Raw genomic sequence first — 10,132 nt, forward strand, 5'->3', positions numbered from 1 at the left:
CACAGTGAATGAGCATCACTTCAGTAACTAAATTCAGTTACCTTTACTCCAAGTTACCCTTACTTCGCTGGATATTCTTACGGGGTCCCTCCAGGCACTGAATGAGGAGGCGGAGCCGCTGGGATTACGGATTTCCTGGGTCAACACCAAGATCCAGGCTTTCAATGACATCGAGGATGCTGCTGTCTTGTCTGTGTCTATTTGTGGTGAAGATGTTGAGGTCACGAAGAGATTCACTTACCTTGGCAGTGTTATTCATGTCTCCGCATGTTGTGAGCCAGAGGTTGATAGACATCTGGGTCGGGCCTGGGGAGTCATGGATTTACTGGATCATGGGGTGTGGCGCTGTCGGTATCTATGCAGGAGAACAAAAGTCAGTCTTTAAGTCCTTGGTGCTTCCAGTCTTCCTCAACGGATGCGCGACTTGGACCCTCACCAAGGGCCAGAGAAGGAGACATAACACCTTTGGAACCAAGTCTCTTCAGAGAATCCTTGGCTATCACTGGTCGGACTTTGTGTCCAACTAGATGTTGCTGAGAGAGACTCAGATGAGATTTGTTACCTGTATGGTCCGTGAGCATCAGATGCGGCTGTATGGACATGTGGCTTGTTTTCTGGACACTGATCCAGCTCACCAGATACTCTCAGCAAGGGAGCCTCGTGAGTGGAGGAGGCCAACGGGCCGACCACGTGCCTCGTGGTTGCAGCAGGTTGATCGGTATCTCAAGGAGATAGGGATGGGCCAGGCATAAGCCTGGGGGATGGCCAGACTGACGCCCCTGGAGTACCATCGGAAAGTGGATGCAGCGACGCGCTGCTCCGGCACATGCTCCCATACCTGACCTGACTTCTTAGTACAACAAATAACCAAAGAGTCCATTAAATCCTCAAAAACTTTTTCTTGAGGAAATAAACCAATGTAGAGGAGAAATACTGTGTGATATCACAGATTACTTGACCAGCTGCCGGACCACACCCACATCTGTCATTTGACACCACCCACCATAGCACTGAGATGGAATGATATGGCAGCCATATTGGTTTTCTGATGGGCCTAATACATCAGGCCTGTAGGCCTCTGCTGATTATGCATTGCCAGAGTTTGTTGCGTCAGATTTTCATTGACTTTGTTTGGGTCGAGCGTTATTCACGATGAGGAACCCTGAAAAATCTAATCATGTCGAATAATAGTTAGGTTTAATCAAGCCCATCAGAAAACATGGTACGTAAAAATGCACGGTAATCAAGCGTTATGTTACATGATCAACCATTAAGTGACGCAAATTACTAAATAAATAGCGTTACACAATTTTTGAACGGCCCCATATTGGGGTCAAGCAATCCATGACAGTGTGACTAATCAGCTCATGATAAAACTGTGGCAGAGGGTGACATGGATGATAGGTGTCGACTTAATTTTTAATAGCGCATTAAATTTGTGTTTCCCAATCACGCTGTTCATCTTTTAAGAGTGCTTTCAATGTGTGTTTCCAAATCAGGCCGTTACCGGATCTTGGCGCAGATTGTGACCACAATGCAGCCATTCTTGTGTTTAATAAGCTCGGGAAGAACCCATACCTATGGACAGGATAATTCCCCTGAATTGGCATAGTTTAAAATGACTTGTAATACTCCTCCCACCGTGAGCGATGTTATGTCATGTATTTACGGAGAAAGAATTTGGGTCCTGCGCCCTACACTGAATCCCCGAGACTATTAATTTTAGTTACCCCCGAAAAGGCCCCCAGGCACACCATGTGTAAAATCAGCAGCTTTCAACTCATTCTATCCAGCAGTTCAGAATTGCAACAGGCGGTGAGGGGGAGGCGCACTGTGCCACCTTCCTCTCATCGGTGATGGGCGGGACTGAAAACCGCACCGAATAAAACAGCTCCAATGGGAGTGAAGACTGCGACAGCTTCAGTGGGACCAAGGACTGTGCACATGACTTTCGGCATCGTGCCGTTCGACATGTGTTTGCAGCGTGGCCTGGCCCTGCAGCACAGTGCGCTTTATTGACTTCCTCATGCTGAGGACGAGTGTGACTGAGCCTTAATGATTCCCTTTTACTGATTCTGTCCTGTGGTGCCCTTCAGCAACTTCCTCCCACCAACGTCAAGTTGGACTGAGCTTTGGTGGAACCGAAGACCATGCCAAAAACAACTGTTTCGATGGGACCAAGGACTACATTTGTGGTGTCCGCCGTCCGGTGTCACCATTTGACATGCATTTGCGATGCGGCTCAGCCCCGTGGCTTAATGGGCTCTACCGACTCCCTCCTGTTGAGGACAGGTGGAACCAAACTCGGCTTTTCTGACTCCCTCCCATCGAGGACGGGTGGGACAAAGCTTAGGAGGACCGTGTGTGTAGATGATGACCAGTGGCAGCAGTGAACCATGTTCAGGCGGGTGGAGGTGTTCCCAGGTGAGATCGGGCATATCCCAGGTCACGAGGGAGATCAAGCGGATAGACATCGGCGCCACTTTGTAGATGATGGGGAAACGGAGCATAAATGAGATGGCTTGGTTTGATGAGTCGTGGTTCCTTGCTGGGGTGAAGATGGATACTTCTGGACAAGGAAAGGCTCCATTCAGCCTTGGGGCCAACATGTGGAGATGACGACCGGTGGCGGAATACGCGCACGTATGCACACGCTCACGAAAAAGCACACGTAAGCACACACACAGGCACAAACACAGGCACAAACACACGCAGGCACACACACACACACACACACACACACACACACACACACACACACACACACACACACACACACACACACACACACACACACACACACACACACACACTTTACAGTTATTAATAAATGCATAAAAATATGAGTATTGGTGCCAAATTAAAATAGCATTATAAACTGATACACTAAATTATCACAACAAACATGAAATAAATGAAAGGCATTATGGATGTTAAAGTATTGTGAATATAAAAGAAAAACATCTGAAAACATACTAAAAAAAATAAAAAAAATCATGTTCGAACAAAAGGATGTCGTGACACTTCATCTTCATATTCTTCATATGGTGGTAGACGTGGGGGTAGATGATGAAATACCACAGTACAGATATGATCGTATTGGTATAGCATGGACCGTGGACGCGTAGGAGACATCTCGATGTCGTAAGTAGGGAAACTGGAGCTCAAGTTGTTTGATTGTCTTCACACAAGGGATGAATGAATGAATGAGTCTTCACACAAGGGATGAAGCTATGATAATTAGATAGGGGTAAAGATTAGTTTTCCCCAAGTCTTTGATTGCCTAAGTGGTTTTTCCCTATGTTTTTACAATCATAACAAGGCCGGCCATAAAAACTCACGTTCGTAACACCAACAGCAATAACAATCATTCCCTGCAATACAGGCCACCTCTGTGGTGTGTTTGATGTGCTGGGATTTGCGTGCGCTTTTGAAGGGAGTGAGGAGCTCTTGGCTGCGTGAGAAAAGAAGATGAAGAGTCTCTTGCTGGCTTTACTCTCTCTCGGGTCTTTTGTCTTGCTCAGTCACTTTTGTCTCCGACTCTCGGCTGCCGCTGGGCACTTGTGAGGAGACTCGACGCAAAGCTTTTGTGTGAACTTTTGCAACATTGGAGGAGGGGGTGTATATTTGGTAGCACAGCCTTTGGACAAAATAACTGGTCAAGCACTTCCTATAGCCATGAATGAGCTTCCTACACCTCTCTACTGGCAGTTTGGCCCACTCTTCTTGTGCAAACTGCTCCAGTTCTCCCAGATTTGAAGGGTGCCTTCTCCCAACTGCTGTTTTCAGATCTCCCAAAGGCGTTCAATGGGATTTAGATCTGGACTAATTGCTGGCCACTTCAGAACAGTCCAGTGTTTTGTCTTCAACCATTCCTGGGTGCCTTTTGAAGTGTGTTTGGGGTCATTGTCGTGCTGCAAGACCCATGACCTTCGACGGAGACCCAGCTTTCTGACACTGGGTTGAAGATTGTGCTTCAAAATACCTTGGTAATCTCCTGATTTCATGATGCCATGCACACATTCAAGGCACCCAGTGCCAGAAGCAGCACAGCAACCCCAAAACATCACTGAACCTCCTCCATGTTTGACTGTAGGGAAGATGTTCTTTTCTTTGAAGGCTTCATTTTGTTTTCTGTAAACATAGAGATGATGTGCTTTACAAAAAACCTCTATTTTGGTCTCATCTGTCCACAAGATATTCTCCCAGAAGGATTTTGGCTTATTCAGGTGTGTTTTAGCAAACTCCAGTCGAGCTTTCTTATGTCTCTCTCTCTCTCAGCAGTGGGGTCCTCCTGGGTCTCCTTCCATCGAGTTAGCGACAGATTGTGTGAGTTGAAACTGTCGCACCTTGTGTCTGAAGCTCAGCTTGAATCTCGTTGGCAGTTGATCGAGGTGCTTTCTCCACCAATCAAAAATTTCTTCGCTGCAATCTTCGATCAAGTTTTCTCTTGCTGCCAAAACCAGGGAGGTTGGCTACAGTGCCATGAGTCTTAAACTTCCTGATAACATGGCATACAGTGGACACAGGACAATCAAGGTCTCTGGAGATGGACTTGTAGCCTGGAGATTGTCCATGCTTGGCTACAATCTTGTGTCTGCCCTCTTCAGACAATTCTCTGGTTTTCTGTCTTTTCTCCATGCTCATTGTGGTACACACAGTGACACAAAACAGCAGAATAACTCCTTTTCTCTATTCAAACTGGTTGAATGAGTGATTTTTAAAATATTGCAGGCACCTGCAACTCACCGCAGGTGAGTTCATTTACAAAGTAAAGGAGAATCACAGGCTGCTTGAAATCCAATTATTTCTAACAACTTCTGAAAGGTGCCAATAATATTGTACGGGCCATTTTACGATTTCTGTGTGGAATAAGCTAAGATTTAGTAATTTTTTCAGCTTTTTTGTTTTGTTCCACTGCAAACCAAAGAAATACATATATGTGGATACCAAAAGAGTTTTTAATTTCAACAAGTCAGGAGATGATGATGGTTCATGTGCGAGCGGTATTCACTGACAAAGGACGGACTGTAACCGAAACAGGCCCAGACAGGCCAGGCCCTGAAATGTCAAAACGATGGTTACTGACCTTGAAATAAGATAGAAAATAGTGTATAATCAGTTATGAGGTTAGTTAGCTACACAATACCGAAAATTCAGTGAAAAATGAAATGGGGGGAAAAAAAAGAAAAAGAAAAAGAAAAATCGAGCTCCGTGGGGCTAGACACATGACATTGGCCTAACCAAATATCGAAACCCCGGTCAGATTCCACCAAACCCCCCAGAGATATAGCTTGAACTTGATTAGCCCCTAAAAAGACATCTTTTTCGGGCGTGGCTCCGCCCACAATGGGCGCAATAAGCCCACTCGAGGCAGGACACAACTGGATCATGATATCAACCTCCCACCCAAGTTTCATCAAGATCGGATGATATAATCGGGTAGTTATGCTGCGGACAGACAGACACACAGACAAACGCACACACAATACGAATATAGTGGTCACTTGATAACTTGTGAACCAACAACTTTCTGGAAGAAATGGTGCATTATTTGAGAAAAGTGCAAGGGTGCCAATGTTTTTGGCCACTACTATGTGAAAGGTAATTTAAATGATCCCAACCCCATTCCTTAATGGGTGCAGGGAAGTGTTTTAGGCCCACACAAAAAATACATGAATTGATTTCTTCAAAATGCCAATAGGTTTTAGAACAGCACCAGGCAAGCCGGGTACCTCCGGTTGTCTTCCTATATGGCACACAGGTAGTCAGGTACAGTTGTAAAGAAGGAGTTACAAGTATCAGTAAGAAATGAGAAAGTATACATGCAATTTTGTGACCATCAAACCCTTAACTTCAGAAGTTACATTCAGGGTGGCATAACTAATTAAATTGAGCATAATTTGTCTTAAATCCCAAGACAATGACATAAGCATGAAAACTGCGTTGCCTCACCGGTGAAACTCCTTCCGCAGCCTTACAGCAGAGTTCACTGCAAAAGCTTTCGGGTTCCTATTAATGGCAGAAGCAGTTCCTGCTTTTTTTCCACCTGACTTGTTACCAGCCACAGAACTGTCATGTTTCTGCCGCTTCTTTTCGGCCTTGGGCCCACTCAGCCTCTTGCGATGTGCTTTCTTTGCATCAGTCTCCTAAAAAGCAGAGGCAGAAGAAAAAAAGGAAACAAAACTTTTAGCAAGTTTGTAACAGCTTTCACCTGCCATTTTATCTCTAATCACCAACATTTTGCTACGTTTCATAAATTTTTGTTCCGATCACATTCAGACTTTGAAGAATAGAATCTAATGCAACTTCAATGTGATCAACAGCAAATACATGACTGAGAGAGGAAAGGAAAACCCAGGGAGAATAAGAGCACAAGAATGTATGCAATGGTTACATCTTCTAAGTAAGGTGACTGAGAGGTAAAACGTGCTTTATGTAATACTGCACGTCATTTTGACTCCACTTTCAGATATACAAGGAATTGCTAAAAACATTGATAAGTGAACACTTGCATTTATGTAACCCAATAGTTCTTCACAAAGGCGACCGGCATGCATACTGAAGACAAAGGAGTTTATTTACATGATTGTCTTTGGCTAATCCATGAAACTTGTACCGCTTAGCCTTTCAAGTTGAGGAATAATCAAATATTAATAATTAGAACGGCACTCATTGGAGAGCATACCACCGCCTAGTTGGCCATATCACGCAATGGTGAAGAATCACTTTAAAAATTCTACTAGCTGGATCCGGATCTTCACCAAAATTGAATCGACACACACAACCTATCCAACAAGTTTCGTTCAAATCCATCCATAACTTTTTGAGATATCCTGCTATGTATAGTTTTCGGTCCTATCTCCCAATGGTGAAGAATTACATGAAAAATTAAATAATTCTCATATCGGAATCCATATTGATATCTTCACCAAAATCGAATCGAATCGTCCTTGTCAGACACCCAACCGGTCCACCAAGTTTTGTCCAAATCCGTCCACAACTTTTTGAGATACCCTGCTATGTATCGTTTTTGGCCCTATCTCCCAATGGTGAAGAATCACTTTAAAAAATTATAGTAGCCGGATCCGAATCCGGAACGGTCACCAAAATCTAATCATTTCGTCCTTGTCACATACACTACATCTCTGCCAAATTTCGTTCGAATCCGTCCACAACTTTTTGAGATATCCTGCTATGTATCGTTTTGGGCCCTGTCTCCCAATGGTGAAGAATCACTGCAAAAAATTATAGTAGCCGGATCCGAATCCGGATCGGTCACCAAAATCTAATCATTTCGTCCTTGTCACATACACTACATCTCTGCCAAATTTCGTTCGGATCCGTCCACAACTTTTTGAGATATTTTGTTCACAGACAAACAGACAGGGGTGAAAACATAACCACCATTCACCTTTGGTGGCGGAGGTAACTAGAGCGAAGTTGATGGCATGCCATCGAAAAATCCCACGCCTCCCACCTTAAAGTTGAAACCTGGCAAAAAGGTCCGCCATGAATTACCCAATATGAAATTTTGAGTTAAAAAAAAAAATCTTCTGTTGTGACCCCTGTGACCTTAAGTCCCCCAAACCATGGGGCATGAACAAATGTGACGTCACATATTTAATGCGTCCCACGGGGCGGGGCGAAAAATGAACCCGATGTTTCACCTTGTTGCCAGGTGGCGATCATAACTAGCAAGTTTGGATAATTTCTGCACAACCGTTTAGGAGATAGCGTGACGGACAGATCCTATTACGACGTTCGAAACCTATAATACTTCCCTTACGAGGAACTTCGACGAAAGAGGCCATTGGGCCCATCAAAGCATGCGCTATTGTTACCAACCTATGGTTGTTTGTTCGTGCTCGATCGTCTCGAAATGCTGAGCGTCAAAGGAAGCCGAGTTAGCCATCTCGAAAAAAACAATGCCCTTGTTTCTGCCTCCCAACAACCTCCACCAGTGAAAATAGGTGGACAAACCGATGTGGGAGTATTCAGTATATCAATGACATGTACGATGTAGTGTCGATAGCGCGCGCACGTGTCATGTTGAGCCAAATTGCTCCTACGTCCAAGTTCCTTGTGGAACAAATGTTACTGAAGTGAAGCTGTAGATCGAAGAAACTGGTATTTTTTATTCTCTGGGACTATTCTTACCATGATTTATAGTAATGTCGTTTGTTCGTCCCGAAAAATAAGCATCAACACGTGAACAACGCAACGATGACCGCCATGACGCAGCGCACAGCCTGCTGGGACATGTAACCTCCGCTTCCTCTTTCATGGAACACTACCATTTTACATATATAAATGAATAGAAGACAAAATAGAGGACATCTTTTGCAGATTTCTGCAGGGAACAACCAAATATTATTTAAAAAATAATCTACGAGTACGTGTAATCCCAGCAGCGAATGAATACGCCATGGCCATTATAAATTGTACTAAAACTTTATAAACTAATAAAATCATTGTTCTGTTTTCTCAAGTTAGTTGCGGTTTTCTGAAGTATACTGCAATACCAACTACCTATATGAACGATTTTCTTAAACAGTTATTGATGATTTGAAAGAGCCTAAAATCGTGCAGCCTGCGATTTTCTATGCCACAAAGTATTTTTTACAACTTTTGTAATGAAAGAATAAAATAAAATAAACTGAAAAAAATATATAAATACTTTTATTTTCACATTACGGTATATGTATGTAAAATGGATTTGGGGAATTGTGGTCCAATATTGCGAATTTTCAGCGTTATTGTAGGGAGTTTTTGTTTTTAACTTGTGGGAACACTCAGTGTAGGTGCAGTATTTTTTTTTTTTTTAGGGATGGGCGTAGGGGAAACGTAGGGGAAAATGCGCATGCGTGGTAGGGGAAAATGAAAATTTAGAGTGGCAGCCCTGCGTGCAGGGGAAGATTTACAATGATGTCACGCATTCGTGACGCATTTGCGCGTGTTTAGCTCATAAAGGCTGCCTTTGCGTTATATCCGCACCACATTATTCAATCAAAGAGTTTATCAACTTAAATTCACTATTTGTTATTCTCACAATCTCAACTCGTAACGCCGGTAACACTAACGGTACTGTTACAGGTGTTAGCTTGTGTTGATAACACCGCCCAGTGCACTGTGCACATGTACTTCCGAATCCGGAGTCACCTCCGGGCCGGGAGTACCGGGCGCGGAACATGGATTGCTCGAACTACTAACGGCTCCGTGTCCTTTTACACGAGCGTCTGAAACATGGTGACAGAAGTGGCTTGATGCAAGTTACCCCATGACGGACTCCTTCAAGCACCACCGCGTGTACAAAAGTGAGTGAATAACTGTGATCTCCCGCCGCAACGTGCTGTGCTGAAACGCCTCGGGCATAGCCATAGGCCTTGATCAACATGGCTGCCAACATTCCACCCCCGGACACGATGAAAATGAGTGGTGACTGGAGCAGTAATTGGGACAATTTTAGAGCTGAATTTGAGGATTATCTACTCGCAACCGGTCTGAATGAGAAGCCAGAGGAAGTGCAAGCGGCAACTCTGAGAATGGTGATGGGCAGCGAATGTCGTCATGTTTATAAGCACAACTTGAATCTCACAGCCGAACAGGAGAAAGACGTGTCGGCCATACTAATTGCGTTAGAGACGTACTTCAAGCCGGCAAGAAACGTGATTTTTGAACGATACGTGTTCGGCAGCTGTAAGCAAGAAGAGGGAGAATCGATTGACAATTTTGTTACGCGTCTCAGAGAGAAAGCGGCATCTTGTGAATATGGCTTATTGAAGGACGAGCTGATTAGAGACAAAATCGTTCTCGGCATTGCTAATGAGAGTACACGCCGTCGCCTCCTGAGGGAACGGGATTTAACCCTAAACACGGCTGTTGTGAAAAACCATTCAGGTCCGCACAACTTAAGTCCAACGGTTTGGTTTAATTGCATTTAGATCATCACATCATTCCTGTAAGTAGAAATACACAATAAGCATACGATGCGACATCTCATGAAGCCATTCATAACAGTCAATGCAAGCAAGCTAGATATTCTATAAAGGCGTACCATTAACGAGGCTACCGATGTAACATGTCACAAGGGAGAAGTCTCGGAGCACCGACACAGCAACGGGTCTTATAG

The 10,132-nt window shown here is 44.1% G+C and overlaps 1 protein-coding gene across 1 annotated transcript in view; it reads right to left on the reverse strand.

Annotated features, from left to right (window-relative positions):
• The window catches only part of BMS1 (BMS1 ribosome biogenesis factor), a gene marked incomplete at its 3' end in the record, with an annotated part of 51,579 nt that extends 43,270 nt beyond the window's left edge, over positions 1-8,309 (reverse strand). The window contains 2 exon segments of the mRNA XM_078782038.1: positions 5,956-6,149; positions 8,161-8,309. Of these exon segments, the coding sequence (XP_078638164.1) occupies positions 5,956-6,149; positions 8,161-8,163 (197 nt within the window).
• Between the last annotated feature and the right edge of the window lie 1,823 nt (positions 8,310-10,132).

The sequence above is a fragment of the Myxine glutinosa genome, chromosome 7, assembly GCF_964187855.1.
Source record: "Myxine glutinosa chromosome 7, kmMyxGlut1.1, whole genome shotgun sequence".
NCBI classification, from domain to species: Eukaryota; Metazoa; Chordata; class Myxini; order Myxiniformes; family Myxinidae; genus Myxine; species Myxine glutinosa.